The following is a 24,999-nucleotide window of genomic DNA, read 5'->3' on the forward strand; positions in this document are numbered from 1 at the left end:
CTCCGCGCCTGCTCGGGGCATTGCTATTTTGTGTACATTACGATTATCGGGAGCGGCAAAAGCTGTATAGACAAAAAAAGACATGCGCAAACAACAGCTGGGTGATGTCCGCATAGTGGCCGCATATCATTTTGGACTGTTTTGATTGGTTTTGCTCGATTTAGTCTGTTATTGACCCTGTCAGGTCTATATCCATCCCTACATCCTCCTCCGTGCTGCCTCTCTCCGCCTGCACCGCCGCCTTCCGGCGCAACCCCTCCGCGCGCATCCTCTCCCTCCTTGCCGCCGCGTCCTCCCACACGCCGCCGCCTTCCGAGCTCGTTCGCGGCTCCGCAGCCTCGCGGAACGCCTCCTCGAAGCGCCGTATCCGCCGCGCATTCTCCGCGAACCGCTCCTGCGCGACGGCCATGAGCGTGTCGAGATAGCCCGGCGGCACGAGCAGCCGCTGTCCGTCGCCGCTGGCGTAGCCTACGAGAGACTCGAAGCCCAGGCCCATGGAGCGGACGGCGACCATGGGCGTGGCGGTCGCGGTCGGCTCGCCGCTCGCGGGGGAGAGGCTGACGGCGCCGGATTCGCGGAAGCCGGCGTGGAGGGCGCATCGTAGGAGGAGCTGCGCGTGGGCATGAGACGCCGTGAGGACATGTAGGATCTTGTTCTCCTTTGTCAGCCTTGGACAGGGGTTGCGACTTAACATTTGCAGTGCGTGCGTGATGTAGGTAGTGTCTGCGTCGGTTCTCACTCACCATTGGCTCAAACTTGAAGTGAATCAGTCTACGCTCCGAATCACCGCCAACACCAAACCCGCCCGTAGCATCCAGCACCGCCGCATCACCGTGCTCCCCCGAAAGTCCCAGCTCCTTGACCCAGTCCACCACGACGCCCTGTCCGACCAGCGGGTGCGGATCGTGCGAGACGTACAGCCACGTCCCGCCGCCGCCCTTGCCCCCCGGGCCAGCCACCGTCCCCAGCTCACCGTCCGCCGCCGCCGCTGCCGCCGTTTTGCGGCCCTCGACAAAGACGCTCACGCGACCCGCGCAGCTGCTTGTCGTCACGAAGCCCGCGGCGGCATTGACGTTGTCTAGCAGCGGCCGGATGCCCGCGTCGACGGTGCCTTTGGGGGAGGCGTCTGAGTACTCGGCGTCGGGCACGGCGAGCTGGGCGAGGATCTTGCTCCTGCGGGCCTCGAAGGCTGGTCCCGGCGGCGGTAGCGCGGGTGGTCCGGCCATTGTGTCTGCGTGTGTGTGTGTTATCTAGTAGATGTGAGTGGCTCGATTATTTCCTTTTCATATTAGATGTGATGTTGGCCGAATGATGAATGTTAGTGCGTGAGTGAAACCATCGAGGAAGAATTTTGAGTGGGGTTCAGCACCAAGTATGTCATGATGAGAAAACACGACACGTCCTACTTAATGCATTACCGATAGACGTCTCAATACATTAGAATGCAAGAAAATACAAGAAACAGAACCATACCCCCTCTGTCGTTTACACCGATTTCTTCCGCTTCATGCGGGGTGTGAATGCACATCGTCCCGTGCTACCCTTGAGTGCTTCAGTGTTAGTGATTCACTGCTCGTTGCCGTCGTGACAAACAAACAAACATTTTAGACCTGATACTCAAGGCTATTTATTGAATGCTATATATACATACATCCTATCATCTATCTATTTCATAAAAACAATATCGATTTTATTGCATCCAACGCCATACCCAGTCTACCGCACACGACCGTCACACTCAACCAGCTATCTCTCGGTCCAGCAGCATATCCCACGTCGGCTTTGGCAACCGATGCTGCGTCTCCCTTAGATAGTCCTCGTTGTATCTGTCAGCGGCCATCTTCTCCGCGACGTACCACCGCGCCGTCTGCTCGATGCGATGCCAGTCTAGCACGGCCGTTCCGACGATGCGGTCCTTGCGCTTGCGGCCCATGCCGGCTAGACGGGCCAGCACCTGCGACGCCCACACCTGCGAGTTGTAGCCCACGCGCAGCGCTGCGGCGAGGGGGTTATCCTCGCCCTCCTCCGGGGCGCGCGGCCGCGGCGTCTCGCGCAGGAGCCGCTCGAGGCGGTCCTCGTCCTCAATCTTGGCGATGAGGATGCGCGCGTACATGCGCGCCGGGCACTTGATGCTGGGCAGCGCGTCCTCGGCGTACCGCCAGCGGAAGCTACGACCGCCGCCGCCGCTGCTGCCCTCGGGATGTTCGCTCGTGGCCGGGACCGGCGAACGGTCGATGTAGTATCGCACGCCGGGGTTGATGACGGTGTCCTCGTGCTTTGGCCCGATGAGGAAACCCCAGCTGAAGCTGCTCACTCACGCTTGATTAGGTTTGCCATACTCGGAGAGAAAAAAGAGAAACTAATTATCCACAGAGAACCGAGAATCAGGGCAGCAGTTACCTTTCCTTGTCGTCGGGGGCGTCGTCGTCTGGGTACACAGTCACATATAGGCGATTCTTATTTGGCACGACGTATAAGTGAGTCTTGTTGGACGCCATGCTGGCTGGGTGACGGATTGGAATGTAGTTGCCATTTTCAGAGTAAAGTGTCTTTGATTCTTATATTTTCAGAGTTCAAAATAGGACTATTCATTGTTACGCACAGTTGTTCTACAGTTTCAATTTTGTTGGAGCGCAGTGTTGCGCAGAGCCATGCTGTACGCCGTGAGGCTATCCAGAGGAGGGTTGAAGAGAGTATTGACCAGCGGCAGCATAACGCTATAGCATCGCAAGAATACATACATTTTGGCCTTCAAGTTCTTATGTAAAATAACGTTTACGTAAATACTTAACTATGTACATTATCTGCACGATCAAGTCCCTTGCCAAATCCCATCAATATTCGGGGCTACATAGAGGTCATGCAACTGCGGGGTCATGTGGTCGCTGGCCAATCCAGTACGGCCCTGTCCGACGTCAACTCCCACTTCTGCGACGTCCTCGCCTCATTCTTGTCACGATGCACAACACACGAGTGAGTTTGCTAATTTTTGCTTATTCGTATCTAAGAATGGTCTAACTAATGCAGATGAATCACCTAGTCTCCTTGCCGGAGTAGCGGCCACCTTTTTGTTGTGCGACGACCATCTCGGCGGGTGACTGGCCGAAAAGGAAAAAAAAGCATCACCAAACGCCAATCCATGATGAATCGAAATGAAATCGGCCGCAGCCGCATCAATACCCATGCTGTGCAACCAATGAAACACCAAAAAAACAAAGCCTCGAAATATCGCCAAAGAATACCGCAAAATGCTCTCCATCATCAAGTTCATTACATCACCGCTTTTTGCTTTCCCCACGGACCTTGCCCGGCCCGGCTGGCCGACAGCCTCGCACGAGCCTAGACGGAAATCTGCTGGCTGCCCTCCATGTCCTTGAGGAACTGGGCGTAGCGCGACTTCTTGTTGTGGATGCCGCACTCGGTCTTGGCCTGGCCCTTCCAGCGGCCGGCGCGCTCGTCCTCGCCCTCCCCCACAGGGACGGTCGAGTGCCAGTCGCCGACCGACTTGTACCCGCGGTCGAGCAGGGCGTTGTACGGCACGTCGTTGTCCTTGATGTACTGGCTGACCTCGGCGAAGCTCCACGCGGCCAGCGGGTTGATCTTGACGACGCCGCGCTCGTCGTCGAGCTCGATGATGGGGATGGCGCCGCGGGCCGCGCCCTGCGAGCGGCGGCGGCCGCTCAGCACCGCGGCGACGCCGAGCGTGTCGTACGCGCGCTGCAGCGGCTCGACCTTGACGATGTAGTCGTACATGTCGCCGGCGGCGTGGTAGAAGCGCTCGCCGTAGGTGGCCTCGAGCTCGGCGGCCGTCTCGGCGCCGTCGGGCTTGAAGACGTGCACGGGCACGTTGGGGTACCGCACACGCACCCGGTCGACCAGCTCGTACGTCTCGTCAAAGTGGTATAGCGTGTCGAGGAAGATGAGGTCGACGGTGGGCGAGCTCGGGCTCTCGGCCTGGATCTTGGACAGCATGTCCATGGTGGCGAGGCCGGTCAGGCCGAACGCGGTCGACTGGTACAGGTTGGGGAACATGATCTTGCAGAAGCGGAGGATGTCCATGGGGTGCATCGTCTCCATCTGGTCGTTGAGGTACTCGATATGGGACTTGCTGAGCGAGATGAGGGGCGACGACGCGGCCGGCTTGACCGGGACCTCGCCGTCCTGGCCGGAGACGTATCCCGATTCAATGTCGTGGTTGTCCATCTTGTCCTCGTGGAAGGACTGGGGCGAGCTCTGCGTCATGATGAAGGATAGGAATATGACAACGACCAAGGAAAGGATGGGTTCGGAGTATCGAGCCACGACGTCTCTTGTTGTGCGTGGATTTGATGTTTGTGTGGGCGGATGTGATGTAAGATTGCCAGGGGTGAGTCTTGGGCTTGTTTTATAGAGGCAGAAGTGGCTTTGCTAATCTTGATGCTGGCAGGTTGATTTCAGGACCAGGTTTATAATCAGAGAATGTGTGATCACCGTTATGAATGAGAAGTAAGAGGAAGAGGAGGAGGAGGAGGAGGTTTACGGAATGCAAGGCTTGTATGAAGCCATGGGATGGGGGGACAGTGCCCTGACTAATTGAGCAACAGGAGTGGGCTGTTTCAACGCCCTTTTTCCTTCCATTGCGTCTTTTCCCACAGGCCGCCCGTTTGACGTGCAACGAGCTGTGCCCGGAAACGCCCATACTATGAGCCTGGCGAAACCGTCTGAGTTTTTGCGTGGTGATGGGGACTGATCACGACATCGACGCCATTGCTTCCGCGATGCGAAGCGTGCAATGTGATTGGCCAGCGAGGAGCCGGCAAGGGCCGTCGGCAAGTACTGTCTACTTTTGCCTCACGCTATCAAAGCCAACAACATCATGTCTCAGCGACTTGATGGGGCTTTTAGCTCAGTTTTTACTGGAGCCCCCCGGCCCGGCCAAGGGCTGTGTGCTTGTGTTGCCTTTTTGAGCCACGCATTGAGATTAGAAATGCTCTTTGGAATCGAGCTCGTCATTGCCCCTTGCCTCGGGTGGATGATGAAATGATTTCGTTCTCCCCGCGTCCGAGGTCGATCGCCTTGTCAGCGCTGAAAAGAGGGCACACAATCACGCACAGAAGTGTCTCGCATGGTCGTCGGCAGCGGCAGCCCTGCCAGTGTGAGCTGACAGCCCGCCCGACGAGCCGCAGCTCAGCATTCACTGCTGCGTCGACGTTGAGCAGCCGTTTGAGCACGAGTCGATGGCAAGGAAGAAAGGCGGGATGGCATGATGGCGTTTTTTCCCTGAAATACTCTCTCTGGTGCGGTGGGTGGCGTTGATGGTGGGTGGTGGGCTGTAGAGGGCCTTGCGGAGGGAACGGACAACGAACCAGCGAACAACAAGGTGAACCACTTTTGCGTTAATAATGGTGGCTCGCTCGCTCGCTCGCACTCGTCAACATGCGTTATTAGCAGATTTCAAGGCGGGGGCGGGCCTGTGATTCTTGCCTCTGGGGGAGGCACGCAGGGATCGGGCCCTCGCTCATGTGGCACGCATCACCGCGCAATGCTCGGGATGTCGACTCTCAGTCGACAAATGATCAGGCCGCTCCCTTCAATTTTCTGACTGTAGAGCGTAAACACGCGTAGATGTTCTATATTGATCCGTTTACTCGGCTCTTGAAACCAATGCGGCATCGCTGCTACGCCGGGCAATGAGGCTGGCATCGACAACCTCAGTCTCAGGCTGCCCTTGCTGGCACAAGTCACTGATGACTACTCCGGTCTTCTTGCCATCACACTGTAGGGGCGAAAAGAAATCTTGGGTTTAACAAATTTTATTGAGTATGAAAAGTTTAGAGTACACTTGGCCATTGTGCCATCACATCGCTGAGGTTAGGTCTTCCGACTCAGTTGCCTGCCTTCCGCAACTTTCCGACAAGACCAAAACCTTCCAACCAAGACCAAAAAATTCCTAGCAAGACCAAGACTTTCCCTACCAAGAGAAAGAATTTCCTAGCAAGACTAACATTTCCAATCTGTAAAATTCCTCCGCTATATTCCAACTCTGTAGCATCCTCGTGTTGAATTTGGACCACTACTCCTGCTTTCCCTTGCTACCGCGACGGTTCTTCTTGACCCGCACACGCTTGCTCTTGACCGGCTTTGCCGCAACAGCAGGGGCCATGATCTCTTCGTAGACAGGCGTGTTTGGAGTGAGCCCTCGGGTAGAATAGTTGTACTCGTCCATGCACATGCGGTCAAAGCAGTTGATGAGACTGAGCTCCGGGCTTCGTCTCCGGCTGCCGCGATGAGACTGCTTCCCGCACTCAGCCCCTTCATCGAAACGAGCTGCTCGTGCCGCTCTCTGCTTCTCGCAGGCATCCTTGCTCAGAGGCATGTTGTAGAGTTTAAAAGAAATGAGCTGTCCATGGAAAGTATCGAGGTCGAGACGTCCGTCGCTGGCAAGGATATCATCGCGAGGGCGCGTCCAGCAAATGCCTCGCGCTTTGAAGGTGTTGTGGTCTTGGACCATTACATGGTTCCTGACCTCGGCGTATACATCTTCTTCACAGTCCTCGACGACACCCTCTTGCAGGCTGGTGAGGTTTTCGGGGAAAGGAGGCGGGTATGCGCCAGGAGCGCCAGGCGCGGCCTCTTGCTTGAGCCAGGGCGCCAACTGCACGCGATGAGACCAGCCAGCCAATGACGACAAGCACTTGCCATCAAAAAGCTCGACCCAGAAGTCTCCGGGCTCGTCATCGGGGTCCAAATTGCCACCATGCAAACCGAAATGCGTCAATTCTAGTTCACCCAGACCCTCCAAGTACTGATGTGACTGGACAAGCTGAGCGGCATCCATGCTGTCGAAGACCTCAGTGGTCAAGTACTGCCATGGGATGCCCAGATTTTCGAGCTCAGGCATCTCCAGCAGTGCCCTCCACATCGCCTTCACGCACTTCTGTTTGTACGGGAACACGCCACTGGGGCGGTCCCTGCCGTCGGGGAACTTGCTGCGCAGGCAGACGCGGTAGTCCTGCCAGCCGACGAGCCCTCGAAAAGTCTGGACGCTCACCGAGCGGATCAGCCCGCGGCTGCCTGGCGTCGTGACGGCTATGCAGGCGGCGAACTCGGTGGCGTCGAAGAAGCAAAAGGTGGTCTTGGACCAGAGGAGGGGCCGGGCCACCCAGAAGATGTGGCGGTTGACAGCCAAAAGGTTCACGCCGCGACGCTTGGCGCACTTGCAGGCGGTCCAGGTCTCGGCGAGGCTGAAGCCCTTGGGGGCGTCGTAGGGACCGCAGTGGAGGGCGTACTCGGCGTCGACGAAGACGCGCTGCGACATGAAGGGCGGCTGGGCCATGACGTTGGTTCGAGTAGGGCGGAAGCGGCACCCGTTGCGGTGCTGACGATCCCAGAGTATGGGTTCGTCAAGGACACGCTTGAAGATCATGATTTGCAGCTCGAGAGGGAGGTCAAGGAGGCCGGTTGGCTTCTTGGCCGCCGGCTTCGGCATGTTTCGAGACTTGATGAGCTTCGTAGACGCCATTGATACTGAGTGTAGGAGATCGAGAGTGGGTTGGTTGTTATTGGGATCGAGTATCGAGGATCGAAGTTGAGTGAGACGAAGTGTTTCGATTGACTGGATGCCAAGTATAATAGTGAGAACGAGTGTAAATGGGACTTAGTTGTGTCTTAGCCAAGATCGATGAAGAAGTAAGTGGTTGTCAGACGGTTGAACAAGAGATGAAGGAGAGGGGGGAGATTTTTTTGGGAGGAGGAGAGCAGGGTGTTTTATAGAGAGCAAGGCTGCATTTAGGTTATCATACCGAACTCTACTTACACCAACAAGCTTTGCAAAATATTTATTCATGTGTGTTGGTCGCGTACTCACAATGGCCGCGGCATGGCGTGGTGCGGAACTAGCAGGTAGTTTCGGAGTGAGAGTCTCAAATTAAGGTCTGGAGCGTTAAACTGCTACAATAAGCGCAAGTTTACAGTTCAGAATTGCGAAATTTCCATTTTCGGCACGATAGCGTGTCATTTAAGTCCGAGAGATCTGTCAAGAGCACAGCTTTAGGGAGAGTGTAGAGTTTGGAAAGTCAATATATGTACGTTACGGCAAGGTGATGACGACGGGAGAATGTTACAGCTGACGAAAGAAGAGATTCTTTATTTTTCAAAAGGCAAATGTATGTATTTTACAGTAAGGTGATGACGCCAGGTAATACTGCAGCTAACACTACGCATTAAGCTCTGGAAAAAAGGGATTCTTATTTTTAGAAAAGCAGATGTATGTATTTTACGGTAAGGCGATGATGACGGGGGAATGCTACAACAGACGCTAAGAATTATGCTCTGGACAGAAGAGATTCCATTTTTCAAAAACAGCAGAATGAAAACTTTGCTTGGGGCTCGCGTGTTGGTTTGGGCGGCGAGTGTATGACATAGAGGAACAGCAAGTTGGATGAGCACAGGGAGGGAGCGTGGACGCCTTGTTAAGATACAAGTCAGGAATTTGTCACCAGATATTTATGAAGCCTGGGCCTATCGCGCCAAACATCAGCATCTCAATTTGTTGCTGGGTCTGATGTCGTTGGATCAAAGAGCCTACCGGCGTCGTGGTAGTTGGAGCCACGGCTTGGCCCGATTAGGGTCGCCGGGCAGGCTCACGCCGATTACTACGGAGTAGTGGCAGATACTTTCTCGGACCTAGTATTATTTTTTCCTAGTAGTATTATTAGTACGGCGCGGAAAGGAGGTCGCGCCCGCTCTAACGAAGCAAGGCATGATGCATTGGCTTCCAAGATCAGAGCCAGGTAGCCAGCCCGTGCCAGATTGAGAGGAGTACGCTGGGTGCTTGTATGCCCTCGCCTTACTTCTTACCAGATAAGAGGTAATGACCCTGTGTTGTGTCTGCCATCTACAATCTGTTCAGTCCTCTCCACACATAGGGGTTAACAAGTTATACTTCTCCGCACTTGTCATGCCCCCATTGATTAGAAACAGCCCGTGCAGGAATAATGATTCTGGTAGTATGTAGATTTGAATCCATGCCGTCTTGATTGGCGTTTGTGGTGTTGCATTGCATTTGTAGTGGGCATTAGGGGAAGATGGGATGATGGATTCCAGGGTACTACCTAGTAGTTATAGTGTTTGTTGGCTGCTGCTTCACTGATCGATCGGATGCCTAATAATGGCCGCTGCATATTGTTTGGCGGGGCGCTGTGAGAAGGGAAAAAAGTGCGTCATATGCCAGCCTCGCACATTTTGCCATTTCTTGCTGTCGTGCACCTCCTTGCCTACCTCTTTTGTGCAAGAGGTTTAATTATTTGTTTAATATTTACAAAAAATCAAATTCACCTCGCCAATTGACCCTGCGCAAAACCCGCAGCCCAACTGCCGCCGCCAAGACGCACTGCATCGCCGATTTCTTCCCTCTCGCAAATGCCCAGTGGGGCCCTACCCTTCTTTCCAACGGGCGAGACCTCTGAATACCCTCGTCTCCCCCTCTTCCCTAAACCCCTCTTCTTTCCTCTTTTTGTGATTCCTCAGGAGCAGCCTTTTCAAGATTAATAAAAGATTCTTCAACTTAATAAAAGAAGAGAGTAACAAAGAGCAAAAAGAAAACAAGACATACATGCAAAACATGGCCGAGCCGACCAGCCCGCAAAAGCCGGCTACTGCCAGGCCCCAACTCACCAGCGCCATGCGCAGCAGCTCGTACCTCAGCGACCACCAGCAGTACCGCCGCGCCAGCCCGCGCGTCCCTGACGTCGCCGCTCACCATGGCATCGACACCGTCCTCGAGAGCTCCAAGGGCCCCGGCCGACCGTCCGTCACGGCGCTGCCCTTTCGCGGCGTGCCCTCTGACGACGCGCCTCCCACCATTGTCGAGAGCGGCATCGACCACACCTACGCCCACCACAACTGTGCGCCGCCCGCTGGCCGCCAGACCGACCGCCTCGTCGTGACGCTCTTCTACAAGGGCAGTCGCAACAACGCGACGGAAGGCCAGGCCACCTGCACCAACACCGCCACGGCCGCCCCCCTCGACGGCAGCACCGACTCGCTGCCCGCCAACATGGCGCCGACCGCCAGCCTCGACGCCTTCCCCCTCGAGCCGCCGACGCAGGAGCCAGAGCACCTCGACCACCTGTACGGCTCGTACGTGTCGCCGCTGTGCATCGCCTCCTTCCTGCACCTCATGTCCGGCTTCCCGCTGCCCGACAACGGCGACGGCGCCGACGAGCCGCACTCGGCGCACCGCTGCCTCGACGACCCTGACGCGCCGCGCGTCGTCGAGCTGACCCTGACGCCCGCGCCGTCGCCCGACTTCCTCAGCGTCGCCGAGCTGCGCCGCCACGAGGCGCTCTACCGCTTCGAGCGCGAGTGGAACGTCGACGTCGTCCTGCGCCGCGACGCCGTCTGGCGCCGCCACCCGCGCCTCGTCGCCTTTGACATGGACAGCACCCTGATCCGCCAGGAGGTCATCGACCTGCTCGCCGACCACGTGCCCGAGGGCGGCGACCTCGCCGAGCGCGTCGCCGACATCACCCGCCGCGCCATGGCCGGCGAGCTCGAGTTTGAGGAGTCCTTCCGCGCGCGCCTGCGGCTGCTGCACGGCCTGCCCGCGTCCGTCTTCGAGCGGCTGCGCCCCGCGCTGCAGGTCACCACGGGCGTCCCGCAGCTGCTCCGGGCCCTCAAGCGCCTGGGCGTCAAGACGGCGGTGCTCTCCGGTGGCTTCCAGCCGCTGACCGCCTGGCTCGCCGGCGAGCTCGGCATCGACTACGCCTACGCCAACGAGGTCGAGGTCGGCGCCGACGGCAAGCTCACCGGCGAGGCCAAGGGCGTCATCGTCGGCAAGGAGCGCAAGCGGGACCTGCTCGTCGAGATCGCGGCCAAGGAGAATATTGACCTCTCCCAGGTCGTCGCGGTCGGCGACGGCGCCAACGACCTGCTCATGCTCGACAAGGCGGGCCTCGGCGTCGCCTGGAACGCCAAGCCCCGCGTGCAGATGGAGGCCGCGGCGCGCCTCAACGGCGAGAGCTTACTGGACTTGCTCTATCTGTTTGGCTTCACGGCCGAGGAGATTAATGCTCTGACCTCGTAAGAATAATAATGAAAAATGGAAGGAGTGGAAAAGTTGGTATGTGTTGTTGGGTGTGTGTTTGAGGCGTGGTGTTGGGGATGCATTGCTGATTGGAACGGAGTTGACGAGACGAAAGAAACATGTATGTATCTATTTATTCCTTGTCCTTTTTTCGAACCCAGTGGGAAAACTGAGGACAGAGGAGGCCGGCATTGGGACGGTGTTATGAGCTGGTGACTTCTTTCTGCCAGTCATCTAGAATTTGACATGTTGAAACTTATCCTGTACATATGATTATAATTCACCTTTCTACACCACAACAACTTTACCGTGGTGCCACCACCACAATATCGTATTTTCAACCTGCGTGTGGGTGAGATAGTTTTATATCATGGTCTCTTCTGCTTGAAAAATGTTACACAACTCTACAAGGTCTACCCAAGTCCTCCGGACCGCCATTGAACAGTCGTCTTCCCTCTCCTTTTCCTTCCGTCCTTTCAACCCTCGCATTCTTTCATATCCGTACGCAAGCTGACATTTAAGGGTAGCCATCCTTGCCCCACTTGTTGTACTTGTCGTGGAACTCCTGGGTGAGGGTGACGTTGGGGACGACGACCGTGTTGACGGCCGAGGGGGCGTCGCGCGGCTCCGCGTTGGGGTCGCCGCCGGGCTGGTACTTGTACTTGGCGGCGTCGCCCGACTCCCATGGCGCGCTGCCCTTGGTGACATGCACGCTGGACTCGGAGGTCGACGAGGTAGGGTTGCGGCCTGGGGGGGCGAGCTGGGTTAGTCTGCGTCTTCCTTTTTCTTTGGCGAGCCGGTGCCAATTCTTCTTGTGCCAATCGGAGGGAAAACGGGAGAGGTAAAGGGAGGCAAAGCTTACCAAGGTAGTAGCCGGCGCCGCCGAGAGCAGCGACCATGACGCCACCGAGGATCTGTGATTCCGCACGTTAGCCCAGCCAAATTCCTTCCGTCAAGTTCGAGCGGCACATCCGCGTCCGATTGAGCCTCTAGACACCCAATCGGGATGCTGTAGGGACGGCGATGCTGCTTTTCGGGCGACCTTTGGTCGTGCGGCTGACGACAACCGAGGGCCAAGTCAAGAAAAAAAGGGACGCACCAGAGTCTCGGGGTTGCGCTTCGACTCGGCCTTGAGGTTCTCCTCGGCCATGCGGCGGGTCGTGGTGGAAAAGAGGCGACGTGCGACGTGGGAGGCCATTGTTGCTGTGGATTGATGGCGTTCGTTGTTTCTAGGGATGGGAGCGAAGAGGTTGAGAGAAAATGACGTTGTCGACAAAGGTCAAGCCAGAAAAAGCTCCCAAGCTCATTGGCGCAGTGCGGCCATTGGGGAAGCTCCAGCGAATCACGTGCGCCGGAATCAGCCCATTGCAAAGACCTTAGGTCCGGGTCAAACCGGCGTTGGAGGCGCATGGTTGAAGAATACGTCAGATTTAAGTGGTAAATAATGATTTAAGTGGTAAATAATGATTTAAGTGGTAAGCAATGATTTAAGTGGTAAATAATGATTTAAGTGAATAGAAGAAAGAACACTCCGAGCAGTACAATACATAATCCATGGGCATAAAAGTAGTCACGCATTTAATACATTTGCTTCTGGTAGCGTGTGGTGGCAGATTACTATTATTGGACATTAATCTGCACCGCCTAATTACACTAGATGAACATATACTCGCCCATTATCTTAATCACCTGGGTATTCTATCACTACATGGTGCGGTCAAATGATGTTCGCGTTTGATGATAAACAAATAGAAAAAGCGAGGGTGCCAAGAAACAAGAACGCTTGCCGGATGAATCGAACAATATCGGTTTCGTTTGGGAGAAGAAAAAGAAAGAAAAGGCTAAAGAAGGGAGTGGGTGGTGGTCATCACTGGCGACTCTCACCCCGGAGTGCAACCGGTCCCTGAAAGCCTTGTGCAGTGCCTTGGACAGAGCCCAGCTCCAGTCCCTGGGAATTTTGACGGGGACGGAGGTCACGCCGCATTCCGAGGCGCTGGTCACCGTACTGATAGTTGCCCTTGAATGTGTAGTAACTTGGGCCCCGCGGCCGGCAGAGGACTGCCATAAAATTCTTGAACAGGTTGCCCTGGCTGAATGGTCGATAGCGCTCCTTCTTATCAAACTTGTGGGAGTTGACATATTCCCGCGTTGTCTCGCCTCGAGCGATCCAGAAGACGTGGTACACGAGCAAAGCAAAGGGATAGCAGAATGCCAAGGCAGAAATGATGACCAGAGCAAAGGGAGCTCGAAAGTGGTCAATGGCTTGGCCAAATGTGATGCTTTCGCGACTCCGGTAGATGAGGATCTGCGCCAGGCTCGTGCCAATAAGAAAGAGCGAAAGGAGAGTTCCGCTCGAAATAAACACGAAAAAGTACTTGTAGTTGCGCTTGCCAACGCAATTGTTGAGCCAGACACAGTGGTGATCGTGTGTCTCTATACAGTTGTCACACAGTCGGCAGTGATGAGCACGAGGCGGGCGCCAGATGTTGCAGGTGCGGCAGTGTTTCACTGGAACTTCCATAGCAGCAGCCGAAGGTTCGGCCGACTTGACGAGGGTCCAGTCATTCGTTGGCGGTCCCAGCTGCAGGGGATCGTCATTGTCTCCGAGGGGGGGAAACTGATGAAGGTTTCGCGGCAAAATCTATGGTTATTAGCATATATTGTATCAAGGGGAGAGCTCAAGACGTACGCCAGGATCCGAGACAGATGCGTGAACAAATGAAGAGAAGCAGATGAAACTGAGGTAGGCGCAAACGATGGGCAGAGCCGGGGTAATATTATGCCAGAGCCACGACGCTTCGGACACAAAGAAGAGAACACAGGGCACGAGTACGAAGATGCCAGTCGCGATGTTCATGGGCCGATGTCGGGTGTTTTGCCACCTGCCGCCTAGACAGAAAACCGTGTTGCCCTCAAAGTATTGATAGACCCAGCCAAGCTTGCCGTGTCCATGTTCCGTCCCTGCGGTTGCGCCCGTCACGGGTCGGCCTTGAGAGTCCACCGGACGTAGTCGGGGTGAGGAAGCGTTTGAATAAAGCTTCTCAGCGCCGTTGTTGCCGTGGTGCCGGCCTGCACTGGCATCACTTCTGCGGCCCAGGCGGAAACTTGAGCGAAAGGAGCGAGTGGACTTTTCGGCTACCGGAGAGGTCGGGTGATCATGCGTACTATTGTGTCGCTGCTTAAGCGGCCGCATGCTATCAGTCAAGCTATCGGTTGGGACATGGCCAGTAGTAGGACTAGCATTAGCAGTCAGGCGGTCGAGGGTATCCTGATCGGCCATTTCTGTAGCGCGAGACTGAGGACGAACGTCGGATGGTGTTTTGCGATGCGCTGCCGAGGTTCCAATGGTGGAGGCGCCGGCATCTGTCATGCCGTCATCTAGCGTTTCGAATTCGGCCGGAGGATATAGAGTGGCAGCGGGTCGAGCAGCAGCAGCTCTTTGCGCTTGGAGCTTCTGCGAACTCATGGGTCGATAAAATGCGTTGGAAGTAAGGGAGGGGACATGGCTTCGATTTGTGGTGGGCGCAGGAGCGACTGGCTTAGACTTGCCAAACTGTTGCTGTTGGCGAGCCAGGCTCGGGTATTTGTTTCGTGAAGTGCCAAAAGTACCGGGTTTGGCAGCGCGGTTCTTGGCTTGCTTGGATGACGACCGACCATCGTCACTACCGACGTCGGTCATTCGCGAGGAAACGATGCTAGCGGGACGCACATGCTGAGCATTGTCGTCTTGTGGTGCCGGAAAGCTGCTCTGGTCGTGTGGCGAGGTGGACCGTTCGGAGGATAGCCTCGGAGCCATGGCTGTGCAGTGTATTGGTTTGGTTATCGAGCCTCATAAAATAACATGTCGATACGTAATGGCGAATGTGAGAAGACGAAATGGCCCGGTGGGAAGGCTGCAAACAGGTTGCTGCAGAATGGCGTGTTGGTAGGGAGATTACAGTTCGGCTAAGGAGGTGATAAGGCGGAAGGAGTGGCGCGACAAAGTTGGCTTGTAGAGAGAGGGACGTCGAGTGAAGATGATGGTGAGATGACAATGAATGGCTGTTTTGGTCAATAGGTCAAAAGGTCGAAAGGGAGAAGATAGGAAAGAAGCGGAGCAGACGGCGACGGATGGCGCGAACCACGGAGCGAGACAAGGACGAAGGCGAGATGCAAAGACAAAGCGTCCTTGTTTCTTTTTCCTGCAGGACCGTCTCGGCCCTCATTAAACCAAATACAGGGTGGTGGTCAGTGTGGAGCGCCTTTTTGTAGGGGGCTGAGGGAGTCCAAGCGCCACAGCAGCCACAGGGGGGGATCAACTTTCTCAACTGATGCGGAAAACCTTTGAATGTGAGATGAACATTCAAAAGATGTACGGATATGGTGTGATAAGTTGGATAATAAGAAAATCTGCAGGTGTTAAGTAGCGCTGCAACATGAGGGCTCATGGTGCGCAGTTGGCTGGTGTACGGCAACGGCGTGACAGTTGGCCAGATTTATGCAAACATTATCGCATTATTTTGGAAAAGGAATTAATTAATTCGTACTCTTTACTACAAAAGTATGAGATCTTTTTGGTCGCCGAGAAATTGAAAAATTTAGTACCTTTAGACAGCAGTATCAAATGTCGCTGGCAGACATTAATCCTTTGGCGTATGCATCTCACCAGTACGTACGGAGTACCTAAGTATTCTATAAATCTGGATCCTGCTTCGCGCACTTTTATTCTAAGAAACTCGTCAATGCTTTATTAGCGACGCACGATAACAAACATTAATCCACGCTTGGGGCTGCTTCTGTTGGGTAGCCGGGGTAATAAAGGCGTTGCAAGAATCAGCGGCCTTGTATCCCATAGTGGCTCGGTGGGACCGCGATAGTGAACCAAGAGACCAGGCATGTGTCAGAGATAGAATCATTCGAAACAACCTTTCTTCTCTGCTTTAAATATTTTGAAAATTCCGTCTACTTGCCGGATCTCGTGTCCAAATATTTCCATACTTTGCAAAGCGCCTTTCCGCCTGGTGCCCCAGCGCATCGCCCCCTCCTCCCCAGCCATTCATCTCCCCCAGCGGGTCACGGGCTGTTAGTGGCATCTTGGTTGGCTGGCTGGCTGGCAAGCTGCTGACTCCGGCCCCTCCGATAAGATAAAGAAAAATTATTCTGCCATTAAAAAGTTTAGTATGCACAGTACAGCATGGCAGGTACTCGCAGAGTAGAAATTCGCCCGGGACTTTTCCCTGCCACGCAGCCTTTTCCCTCTCCCATATATTTCCACTCCCACTTCTTGCGCGCGCATCTCACGGCGCAGCGTCTCGAGGCTTCTTCCATCTTGTAGTCTGGGATCACAAGGGAACGCCCATACGACACGCATCATGCCTCACCCAGTCTCCCCTCCGTCGCTACCAACGGCCATCTCCAAGGCTGCCCCTCCCCCACCATCCCAGCAAGATGTGACGGCCTTCCTCGACACTATTTTCACCGCGCAGTCCTCCAACGCCTGCATCGACGCTTGCTATGCACTCTGCGAGGTGCTCCTCAACTCAGTCGGCGTTGTCGGTCTCAACCACTATGGTGTCATTGCCGATCTGAAAAAGGCTGCCAACGATAAGAAGAGCGGCATCCGCCGCGAATCTAGCCAGAACCTCCTCGGCGCCATCTTCGAGCGTTTTCCTCCCCGACAGCCTATAAGCGAAGTTGTCCTCCTCGACCCTGCTCAGGGTATGGTTGCCTGCGCTCTCGATGCTTTAGCTGACAAGGGTGCCGTCGTCCGTGAGGCTGCTCAGTACGGCCTCGACGCCCTCTTCAATGGCCTCAGCGCTGAGAGCCTCGTCTCTGGTCTCCTTCCTGCACTGACAGCATACCTCTCCAAGAAGACTGGCAAGTGGCAGGGCACTGTCGGCGCCTACAAACTCCTCCAGAAGATGGCCGACAAGTCCAAGTTTACTGTCGGGACCACCAAGGAGGAAGCCGCCGAGAAGGACGTCCTCCGCGAAGCCATGGGCGCCAAGCTCGCTTCCCTCATCCCCATAGTCGAGGATGGCATGCATGATCTGAAATCCGAGGTTGAAAAGCAGGCTGTTCAGACCATGAACTCTCTCACCGCGCTTCTTTCCAACGACGATGTTGCCCCTCGTATTCCGCTCCTTGTGGACACCATGCAGCACCCTTCCTCTCAGACGCTGCAGAAGGCGATCCACGCTCTTTCGCAGACCACCTTCGTCGCCATCGTCACTTCACCCGTTCTCGCGCTGCTCACTCCTTTTCTGGAGCGCTCCCTGAACAACCCAAATACTGCTCAGGAAATTCTGCGCCAGACAGTCGTTATTGTTGAGAACTTGACCAAGCTTGTCCACGATCCCATCGAGGCCCGTACTTTCCTTCCTAAGCTTACCCCTGGTGTCAAGGGCGTCTGCGACCGCGCTTCGCTCCCTGAGGTCCGTGAGCTCGCGGAGCGTGCCCTGGCTACCATGAAGAAGGCCATGGGCGAGGACAGCGATATCATTGCCCGCACAACCCCTAAAGATGTTGCCAAGGTCCTCGACGCCGAAGTCCAGAAGAACAATGGTCTCGCCGGCCAGCTCGATCTTTACAATCAGGCTGAGCCTTATATTTGCGACATGGTAGCTACAGACGTCAACTACCGATTCGTTACTCGCATCGCCGCTCGCATCACGCCCTACCTACACAATCTGGTTCAGAACACCGATATACCTACTACTATCGGCAACGCCGTTCAACAATTCTACGTTGATGAAGACGCGCGCCGATTTGGCGTACCCGAGAAGGAAGACGACGGCGAGGTCGAGATTGTCAATGCCGACTTTTCTCTTGCCTACGGTGGTATGCTGTTGCTATCACACACCAACCTGAGACTTCTCAAGGGTCACCGTTACGGCCTTTGTGGCCGCAACGGCGCCGGTAAATCTACTCTTATGAGAAGTATTGCGAACGGCAAGCTTGAGGGTTTCCCTCCTCAAGACGTCCTCCGCACTTGCTACGTTGAGCACAACCAGGGTGAAGATGCTGATATCAGCATTCTGGAGTTTGTCGCCAAGGACCCTGAAATCGGCCCTCAGGGTACCGAGCGCATTTCAGAAGTCTTAGAAGAGTTTGGCTTCACATCTGGCCCTGAAGGTCGCCAGAGCCAAAAAGTCGGCTCGCTCTCCGGCGGTTGGAAGATGAAGCTCGCCTTGGCCCGCGCCATGCTGCAAAAGGCTGACGTACTGCTGCTTGACGAACCTACTAACCACTTGGATGTCACAAACATTGCTTGGTTAGAGAACTACCTCAAATCCCACCCCGACATCACCAGCTTGATCGTCTCTCACGACTCTGGCTTCCTTGACAACGTTACCACCGATATCTACCACTACGAGCCTAACAAGAAGCTGGCTTGCTACAAGGGCAACCTGGCCAACTTTGTCAAGATCAAGCCTGAGGCTAAGAGCTACTACACGTTGTCTGCTAGCAATGTCCAGTTTAAATTTCCGCCTCCGGGTATCCTGACCGGTGTCAAGTCCCAGACTCGTGCCATCATCCGCATGAGCAACGTCTCGTACGCTTATCCCGGCTCCCCTAAGCCTTCCCTGTCGGAAGTATCCTGCCAATTGACACTCTCATCCCGTGTTGCCATTATCGGCCCCAACGGCGCGGGCAAGTCTACGCTTATCAAGCTGTTGACTGGAGAGGCCATTCCCAACACTGGAAAGGTTGAGAAGCATCCTAACCTGCGTATCGGGTACATCAAGCAGCACGCGCTGGAGCACGTCGAGATGCACTTGGAAAAGACCCCGAATCAGTACCTTCAATGGCGCTACCAGCATGGTGACGACCGCGAAGTCCACATGAAGCAGACTCGTCTCCTCTCCGACGCCGACCGTGCCCAGCTCGACAAGTGGGTGGACCTCAAGGATGGCAAGTCTGCCAGACAGATTGAGGCCCTTGTGGGTCGTCAAAAGTACAAAAAGACGTTCCAGTACGAGGTCAAGTGGCGTGGTCTGATGCCGAAACACAACTCGCAAGTTTCGCGCGAGACGCTCATCGAGCTCGGCTTCGACAAGCTCGTTCAGGAGTTTGATGACCACGAGGCTTCCCGTGAGGGTCTCGGCTACCGCGAGCTGCAGCCATCGGTCATCTCCAAGCACTTTGAGGATCTCGGCCTCGATCCCGAAATCGCTAACCACAATGAGATTGGTTCGCTGTCGGGTGGTCAAAAGGTCAAGGTGGTGATTGCGGGTGCCATGTGGAACAACCCGCATCTGCTGGTTCTTGACGAGCCGACTAACTTCTTGGACCGTGACTCGCTGGGCGGCCTCGCTGTTGCCATCCGCGAGTTCAAGGGCGGCGTGATCCTCATTTCTCACAACGAGGAGTTTGTTGGCGCGCTGTGCTCCGAGCAGTGGCACGTACGCGATGGCCAGGTAGCACTGCGCGGCACCGCCGCCATCAGCCTGGACCGCTTCGAGGACAGCAGCAACCCGGCCAGCGGCGTGGCCAGCGCGGTCGCCTCGACTGCTGCATCGACTGCTGCCAATTCGGTGGTCTCGTCGGCTGTCAACTCGGGTGCTGAAGACAACTCGGACATGAAGTTCAAAGCCAGAAAGAAGCGCAAGATGACCAAGAAGGAGCTCAAGGAGCGCGAGGCCCGTCGTCGCCTGCGTCACATTGAGTGGCTCAACAGCCCTAAGGGCACACCTCATCCTCCTGATACTGATGATGAGGAGTAATCCTGCTTTGTTTATACATTGTTGTCGACTCACATCTATACAGAGGAGTATCTGAAAGAAGCAAAAAAAGAAAAACAGGCGACGTTAGACGAGAACAGAGAGGGATTTGGTTTCCTGGAATACAAAAATGGGTTCGGTTTACATACATGAGGGTATACATACGGAATGTCGCTCGATATCGGTGGCTTGCATAGAGGCGGCCCAGTAGAGCGCTGGCAGGTGTATGCACATGATGGATGACAGAAGAGGGATTTGGAGCATTTTTAACGAAACAAATAGATAGAGGCGTTTCTGAATTGTCTTTTGGTTTTTCATTAGGGATACAATGCTGTCGTCAGTTGCACGTCTTTTTATAGAATAGATTAAAAGATATCAAATTGAAGCTTGTTAGCAAGAAATGTCGGGACTCTGGCTAGCTAGCTACCCTTGCCCTGGGGATGATTTCCTTGCTCTTTTCTGCATCAAGATCACAAGCAACCTGAACCTCTCCATTTCTCTAGCAGAAGGAGGAAAATTTCTCTGTCATCGGTTGTGGCTGGCTTGGCAGCGCCCGCGTCTCACCGCAGCCACCAATGCAGTTTGACAACAAGGCCCTGCACAAGAGACCATCTACTAACCAATACGGACACTGTTGTTCCAACATTAGCTGGAGGCGGCTGAACCGTTGTCGGCTTATTGCAGACAGACAGCTTTGTTTGCCTGTGGACCTACACGTCATGTCTTGAATGCTTCGACTAACCATGTGTCCACGGCCACCCTCCGAGGCAGTTTCCTCCCGGCACTGTACCTATAATTAGTTGAAGACACGCATCTTTCAGGCTTGGATGGTCAAGAACAGCCGATACATAATAGCTGCCTACCCCTTCTTCTGGTGTTCACATCTACTTGCACGCTCGTTGCCCCAGACAGTGATTTATTTGCATCGTCAAGATGGAGGCAGCCAAGGAGACCGTGGATTCCGATGCCAAAACGGAGGATCATCGCTCCAAATCCTCCACCATAAATCTCGCGGAACATGCTGAAAAACTGGAAGGATTGTTCGATGATCCAGGTTTGATCCGGCCCAAGGTCACTGCGCACGAGGCAATGCAGCGGCTCGCAGACGACCATGAGAGGAAGCGTCTTTTTGTCTGCTGCGATGGCACTTGGAACAACGCGTCCGGTGCAAGCGCACCTCTGACCAACGTGGCAAAACTGGCCAGAGCTGTATCTCGGTATGGTCGCGACGCCTTTCAGCTTCCAGAAAACTTGTTGGCAGAGAGTGAGCTCCCCCGCGAGAACCAACGATACGGCGTTGTCCGTCAAATTGTTTACTACTCGAGTGGCGTGGGCACGCAGTCGTCTTTGGCAGTCGACAGTCTGTTCTCGGGGGCTTTTGGAAAAGGTACGTAGAGCAGTCTGATACAACGAAATAAATATTCTAAGCTGCCAGCAGGAATTGACGCCAACATCCTGAACGCCTATTGCTTCATCTGCAACAACTACAACGGGCGATCTCGCTTAGACGAGATCATCCTGGTCGGGTTTTCTCGAGGTGCCTTTGCTGTTCGATGCCTCGCCCGCTTTATCAACGATGTCGGGCTACTTCGGCGGAAAGGCCTAGTCTTCCTCCATTCCATTTACAATTCCTGGCAGAGAGCAAAGGAAAACAAGAAAGGGGCTGAACTGGAGCTGAACACCAAGCTGGACAGCTTAAGAGCCCTTCGAACGGAAGGCGCCAAGATTCATGTGCTTGCCGAGTGGGATTGCGTCAGCGCAGTCAGGTCGCTCCGGCCGTGGAAGAAGAAGCTTTCGTTCCCGGTCGATCAGGTCCCGGAAAACGTCAAGCACGCTTTCCACGCCGTCTCCTTGCACGAGAAGAGGCGGAGCTTCAAGCCCGTCCTGTGGAAAACGAAGACTGACACGACACTGTCGGCCGAACAGTGCGCTTTTGTTGGTTGTCACTCGGACATCGGGGGTGGGCATACCGATCCTGGCCTGTCGACGCTGAGTCTTTTCTGGATGATTTCCCGAATCAAGTCCGTTTCTGAAGCAGGATTCGACACCGAGGGCTTGAGACCTTTTATCACGCCCCTTAAATCGACAAAATTTGTGGACAAACTGTCGCCTTGGTCGTGGAAAGCACCAGTAATGTGTCTCAATAATCTGGCAATCACAAAGGGTATGGCATGGCTAAGCAAACGAAGGCGGCTCTCGATGCTCAAAAACTAATTCTTGCACTGCATCCACTCAGGGCGAGTCAACGAATCGCGGAAGGGCCTGTGGCTGCTACCATATTACCTGAGCTTCGGTCTTTTAGACGGCAGTCGCGATGTCTTCCTGGACGAGTTTGCTCAGGCGCGAAGAAGGAGAACTGACGCTGAGGGTATTCACACTGCTCAATTCGACTTGCACTCTCTCCCCTCGCAAAAGAAACTAGACAAGGCTATGGCCAAGTATCTCAAACGTGAAGAGGCGTTTCGGGGCAAAGCGTTGCGAGATGCATTGGAACAATCGGGGTTGAGAGAGGAGGCGGGTCAAGACGAACTGAAGCTCTTGAACGGCTTTATGCTACACCAGAGGCAATCAAACTGCGATCTACCGCCGCATAAGGTTGAGAAGCTGTGGCTTGAGCAGCAGAGACTCCGAGGACTTCGGCTAGAACAGCAGATGGGGGAGAGCATCGGGCTGCATATCCACTTCACCGCGCGACTGCTCCGGCCACGGCTCCCGTCAGATTCACGGTTGCAGTGCGGCCTCTTCAAGCACTTTGAGTCGAGCGCCAGGACCCAAGAGTGGTACAAGAAGTCGTCGGACTCGCTGTCCCTCGCCGAGTCTAGCGTGTACAAGGCGGAGAAGCAGATGCTGGACGGCTGGATCCGGTTCGCGTATGCGGTGAGCGATCGTGAGAGAACGGACGGGGCGTTTCTGGATCTTCAAGAGATCGACTGGTCACGGATCCAAGAAGACCTTGCAACGGCCGGCTGGGGGGAGTTTGTAGCGGGATGCACGCACTCTGAATCTCTGGCGAGCGTCGTTCAGGAGGAGTGGAGGAGGCTGCGAGTCTACAGCACCGAGATTGTGAATCCAGACCCGGCCGCTTTTTCAACTTCGGAATATCAATATTATTCGGAATTTCAATATGAGCATTGCTATCCAGGGAATCAAGATTCGGGAGCTCAAAATGGGGGACCTACATATGGGGGACCTACATATGGGGAATCTCCGTACGGAGTTCCATATGGAGGTCCATATGTGGGGGTTCCATTTCATCCATATCACCCGCCTCAATGTGCGGGAGCTCAACCTGAGAGAGCTCAAAATGAGGGACTTCCATATTCAGAATATGGTCCATATTCGTTATTTCCAGGCCCATATCAGCCATATGGGGGAGGTCCATATCATACACATCACCCGCCTCGACGTCCGGGAGCTGAACCTGCGCCATATGCGGATTCCGTCAAGGGCCCTATGGCAAATGAAGCAAAAGAAGATGGTCGCAAGCAGGCTAGTAGGCGAGTAATGAAGCACCGCAAGACAATATAAACCTGCAAAGTTGAGATGGGGAAATGACTTGTCCCCTTGACAGCGGACGGATCTACATACTTACATACATAGCCCAAGTCACTGCTATTTTTAGCGCTGCTAGTTAATTCCTGTGCCAGCCCACCACTAACGCAATCCAAGGCCAACGGTTGATTCTACAGTCGTATTACTTCTCATCAATTAATCCTTTTCCTTAACATTTCGACTCTATTACTCGGCACCTCCGGCTGGGTTCGAGGGTACCTCACTTCTGTCCGGGCGCCGCCCGGCTGCTGACTAAATCGATACTTACCATGGAGTAACCAACCGACCTCCCAGGCCAGCTTGCTTCCTTGCCGTCGATTCAAACCCCCCTCTCCCCATCATCGCCTTGGGGCTGCCCGCCGCGACGCAATGGGCCAGCGACTCTACCTTGGCCTTGTTCATCTCCTGCGACTTGTATGGGACCTTTCAAAACCGCTTCTGCTTCGCCTCTGGCCCCGCCTCAGTCGTGGTGACGCAGCTGCCCCGGACGTTGAGCTTGCCAGCAACAAAAACAACAACAACAACAACGCCGCCCCGGAGCCGCTGCCGCTGCCGCGCGAGGCCGCTCACGCTACTGCTGATTCCTTCATCGACGCGCTGCAGTATGAACGTGTGGCGAATCTTGCATCTCGTTACAACGGCGGTACGCCGTGTCACGTTCTGTATCATCTCTGCGGGAGCTTCAACGCGTGCTTCTTCGTCGAGTTTGCCGAGTGCCGCACGCGCTGGACCGTTCGCGTCCCTATAGAGCCGAGCCTGCACAAGCCCTGGGAGAAGCTCCAAAGTGAGGTCGCGACACTCAAGTAGGGCCCTTGTTCTAGACTTTCCGTTTAAGTGGTATGATGCTAATGGTGGATGCCGTAGCTACATCCGTGCTCACACGACGATCCCTGTCCCGGTAGTCCACGCGTTTGGGAGAGACGCAGTGCTGACGAATAATGAGTCACAATGCCAAATCTTCCTCATCTCAAGCATGATTCCCGGGAGGCCGCTGACCGACCCCGTCATGGAGATCTTGTACCAAGCCGACGACGCCACCAAGAAGCAGTTCTTCCTCCAACTGATCGACTATCTCGCACAGCTGCGCGGCCTCACCTTCCCGAAGCCGGGCTCCCTGATGCTGACGACGTCTGAAGAGCCATTGCTCGGCGCGCCTTTATCGATTATAGCAGACGAGCACCGATCCGAGCTGCCGTCTATGACCACCGCAACCGAATACATGCGCGCACAACATCAACTTCTAACCCAGGACGTCGCAACACCCGAGCCAAAGTTCTCAGAAGATGACTATCGCTATGAGTTATTTGCACTCCATACCATGCGAGAGCAGTTCGATCAGTTCATTCAAGAGCCTTTAGAGGCTGGCCCCTTCATCCTACACCATCCCGACATGCAGCCATGCAACATCATCGTCGACGATGATTTGAAGATCCAAGGCATCATTGACTGGGAATTCACCCACACCGTTCCGTTGCAGCTCTTCACCCCGCCGCTGTGGGTGATTCGCCCCAGGGAATGCTTTCGAGGGCTGTACTTGACTTTTGCCAAGACGCTCTTCGACGCTACGCTTTCAGACCCCCGCGCGGAGGGACTGCGCTTAGAGTGGTTCAGCGGGCAAAAGTCGAACGACAACTTTTGGTTTGCTCGGCTGATACGCCACCCGCGCTATTTAACTAACTC

At 54.9% G+C, this 24,999-nt stretch overlaps 10 protein-coding genes across 10 annotated transcripts; 4 read left to right on the forward strand and 6 right to left on the reverse strand.

Annotated features, from left to right (window-relative positions):
• Positions 1 to 160: 160 nt before the first annotated feature.
• On the reverse strand, positions 161 to 1,226 carry ISF_05730 (tRNA wybutosine-synthesizing protein; the record flags this gene model as incomplete). The annotated part of the gene is made up of 2 exons (XM_018849335.1): positions 161 to 610; positions 744 to 1,226. The coding sequence occupies 2 exons, from the start codon at positions 1,224 to 1,226 to the stop codon at positions 161 to 163; spliced, it is 933 nt and encodes a 310-aa protein (XP_018703362.1).
• A 512-nt stretch (positions 1,227 to 1,738) lies between these two features.
• On the reverse strand, positions 1,739 to 2,498 carry ISF_05731 (hypothetical protein; the record flags this gene model as incomplete). Its single annotated transcript, XM_018849336.1, has 2 exons — positions 1,739 to 2,306; positions 2,401 to 2,498. The coding sequence occupies 2 exons, from the start codon at positions 2,496 to 2,498 to the stop codon at positions 1,739 to 1,741; spliced, it is 666 nt and encodes a 221-aa protein (XP_018703363.1).
• An 841-nt stretch (positions 2,499 to 3,339) lies between these two features.
• On the reverse strand, positions 3,340 to 4,242 carry ISF_05732 (phosphoadenosine phosphosulfate reductase; the record flags this gene model as incomplete). The annotated part of the gene is made up of 1 exon (XM_018849337.1): positions 3,340 to 4,242. The coding sequence occupies one exon, from the start codon at positions 4,240 to 4,242 to the stop codon at positions 3,340 to 3,342; it is 903 nt and encodes a 300-aa protein (XP_018703364.1).
• Positions 4,243 to 6,052: 1,810 nt separating this feature from the next.
• Positions 6,053 to 7,501, reverse strand: ISF_05733 (hypothetical protein; the record flags this gene model as incomplete). Its single annotated transcript, XM_018849338.1, has 1 exon — positions 6,053 to 7,501. The coding sequence occupies one exon, from the start codon at positions 7,499 to 7,501 to the stop codon at positions 6,053 to 6,055; it is 1,449 nt and encodes a 482-aa protein (XP_018703365.1).
• A 2,100-nt stretch (positions 7,502 to 9,601) lies between these two features.
• Positions 9,602 to 11,065, forward strand: ISF_05734 (phosphoserine phosphatase; the record flags this gene model as incomplete). The annotated part of the gene is made up of 1 exon (XM_018849339.1): positions 9,602 to 11,065. The coding sequence occupies one exon, from the start codon at positions 9,602 to 9,604 to the stop codon at positions 11,063 to 11,065; it is 1,464 nt and encodes a 487-aa protein (XP_018703366.1).
• Positions 11,066 to 11,582: 517 nt separating this feature from the next.
• Positions 11,583 to 12,263, reverse strand: ISF_05735 (hypothetical protein; the record flags this gene model as incomplete). Its single annotated transcript, XM_018849340.1, has 3 exons — positions 11,583 to 11,812; positions 11,928 to 11,979; positions 12,165 to 12,263. The coding sequence occupies 3 exons, from the start codon at positions 12,261 to 12,263 to the stop codon at positions 11,583 to 11,585; spliced, it is 381 nt and encodes a 126-aa protein (XP_018703367.1).
• A 669-nt stretch (positions 12,264 to 12,932) lies between these two features.
• Positions 12,933 to 14,861, reverse strand: ISF_05736 (Zinc finger, DHHC-type, palmitoyltransferase; the record flags this gene model as incomplete). The annotated part of the gene is made up of 2 exons (XM_018849341.1): positions 12,933 to 13,706; positions 13,755 to 14,861. 2 exons carry the CDS (start codon positions 14,859 to 14,861, stop codon positions 12,933 to 12,935), a joined length of 1,881 nt encoding a protein of 626 aa, XP_018703368.1.
• A 1,555-nt stretch (positions 14,862 to 16,416) lies between these two features.
• On the forward strand, positions 16,417 to 19,770 carry ISF_05737 (elongation factor 3; the record flags this gene model as incomplete). The annotated part of the gene is made up of 1 exon (XM_018849342.1): positions 16,417 to 19,770. The coding sequence occupies one exon, from the start codon at positions 16,417 to 16,419 to the stop codon at positions 19,768 to 19,770; it is 3,354 nt and encodes a 1,117-aa protein (XP_018703369.1).
• A 930-nt stretch (positions 19,771 to 20,700) lies between these two features.
• On the forward strand, positions 20,701 to 23,448 carry ISF_05738 (hypothetical protein; the record flags this gene model as incomplete). Its single annotated transcript, XM_018849343.1, has 4 exons — positions 20,701 to 21,154; positions 21,206 to 21,931; positions 22,004 to 22,830; positions 23,437 to 23,448. 4 exons carry the CDS (start codon positions 20,701 to 20,703, stop codon positions 23,446 to 23,448), a joined length of 2,019 nt encoding a protein of 672 aa, XP_018703370.1.
• A 240-nt stretch (positions 23,449 to 23,688) lies between these two features.
• ISF_05739 (phosphotransferase enzyme family protein) lies at positions 23,689 to 24,920 on the forward strand (the record flags this gene model as incomplete). Its single annotated transcript, XM_018849344.1, has 3 exons — positions 23,689 to 24,122; positions 24,184 to 24,817; positions 24,894 to 24,920. 3 exons carry the CDS (start codon positions 23,689 to 23,691, stop codon positions 24,918 to 24,920), a joined length of 1,095 nt encoding a protein of 364 aa, XP_018703371.1.
• Positions 24,921 to 24,999: the final 79 nt, after the last annotated feature.

The sequence above is a fragment of the Cordyceps fumosorosea genome (assembly GCF_001636725.1).
Source record: "Cordyceps fumosorosea ARSEF 2679 chromosome Unknown scaffold_14, whole genome shotgun sequence".
In the NCBI taxonomy this organism is placed as follows: Eukaryota; Fungi; Ascomycota; class Sordariomycetes; order Hypocreales; family Cordycipitaceae; genus Cordyceps; species Cordyceps fumosorosea.